The 1180-nt window shown below is 41.3% G+C and overlaps 1 protein-coding gene across 1 annotated transcript; it reads right to left on the minus strand.

The window, feature by feature from the left end:
- Positions 1 to 139: 139 nt before the first annotated feature.
- O0I10_013320 (uncharacterized protein) lies at positions 140 to 884 on the minus strand (the record flags this gene model as incomplete). The annotated part of the gene is made up of 1 exon (XM_058493101.1): positions 140 to 884. A coding segment is annotated over one exon (745 nt), but the record flags the coding sequence as incomplete, so codon positions are not given.
- Positions 885 to 1180: the final 296 nt, after the last annotated feature.

Here is a 1180-nt window from a genome sequence, read left to right on the forward strand (position 1 = left end):
TGTGGTGTCGGTGATGTAAAGATGATGATGATGGATAGGGGTGTGTGCATAATGCATGAATAACCACCCATGTACAATATAATAATGCAACTATGGATACCCATGTACATATGAATGATATAAAAGAACCTCTTCTTACAATAAAGAACCGACATCAGATTCTCACAGTATTTTCTGAACTCTCTATTCTTGATCTTTTTATTGCAAACATCACAGTACGTCTCGAAGTCCTCGAAAAAGTCATCGACAGAGGCGTACAATGGATGACGCTTGTCATGGCGGTCTCTCTTTTTGGTTTCACCTTGAATCTGCAAGGGTGGCACATCCTTCTTGAACGTAGGCAAGTGAACGATATCTTTCAAAGCCTTCTTGCCTTGAGACTTGCCCTTGGATGACGAAGGACGAACTCCATCATCTTCAAGAAAATGCTGCTTCTTCAGCAACCATCTTTCTTTCTGCTTAGACGACTCGTCGAAAGACTTATCATCACCAGCAGCAATAGCGGCCTTCATCTGTCGGTCGCACTTATCAGCTTCTTGCTGACAATAAGAACGCATAACATAGTTAGGCGTGTTTGGGCCAATCTTGCCCGAAGAAATTTCTGAACCAAGAGGCTCATACTCTTTTGCACGATCTTCTTCAATGACCATGTCTTCGTCCGACTCTGATTCAGCATACTGTTGTAAGCTATCCTCATCATCGTCCTTGCTCTTCTCCTTCTCTTTAGGATCAGAGTCGTTTTCCATGGCGTCAGCGTTTCCATCATCAAGACCCTTAATGACTTCTTCACCGCGCTTAGGAGCGTCATTGGCTTTGCTACCTCTGGTGGTAGACTCGCCTTCAGACTTCTTAGTTGTTTGTTTTTGGATAGGATTGGGTGACATGTTTGTTGATAGGTGTTTGTTTGCAAAATTCAAAGAAAAAAATGTGATGTATGTATATCAAATGTAACGAGAAAGTCTTTGAGAATGCGTGTATATTCAAAAAGAATCAACCTATCAATCTAATGTCTGAACTACGTATTTATACATCGGCTATAGAAAAAGTTTTAATCCAATGGCAGGCTGTTGACATGGGTTAGCGTTGATTGAGAGGTGAATAATGTGAGATGCTGGCTTACAAGTGGACATGTCTCACTTGGATGATTTGTCTGAGATGTGATAATGACCGATCTTAATCA

Source organism: Lichtheimia ornata (assembly GCF_029851405.1).
Source record: "Lichtheimia ornata isolate CBS 291.66 chromosome Unknown scaffold00471, whole genome shotgun sequence".
Classification (NCBI taxonomy): Eukaryota; Fungi; Mucoromycota; class Mucoromycetes; order Mucorales; family Lichtheimiaceae; genus Lichtheimia; species Lichtheimia ornata.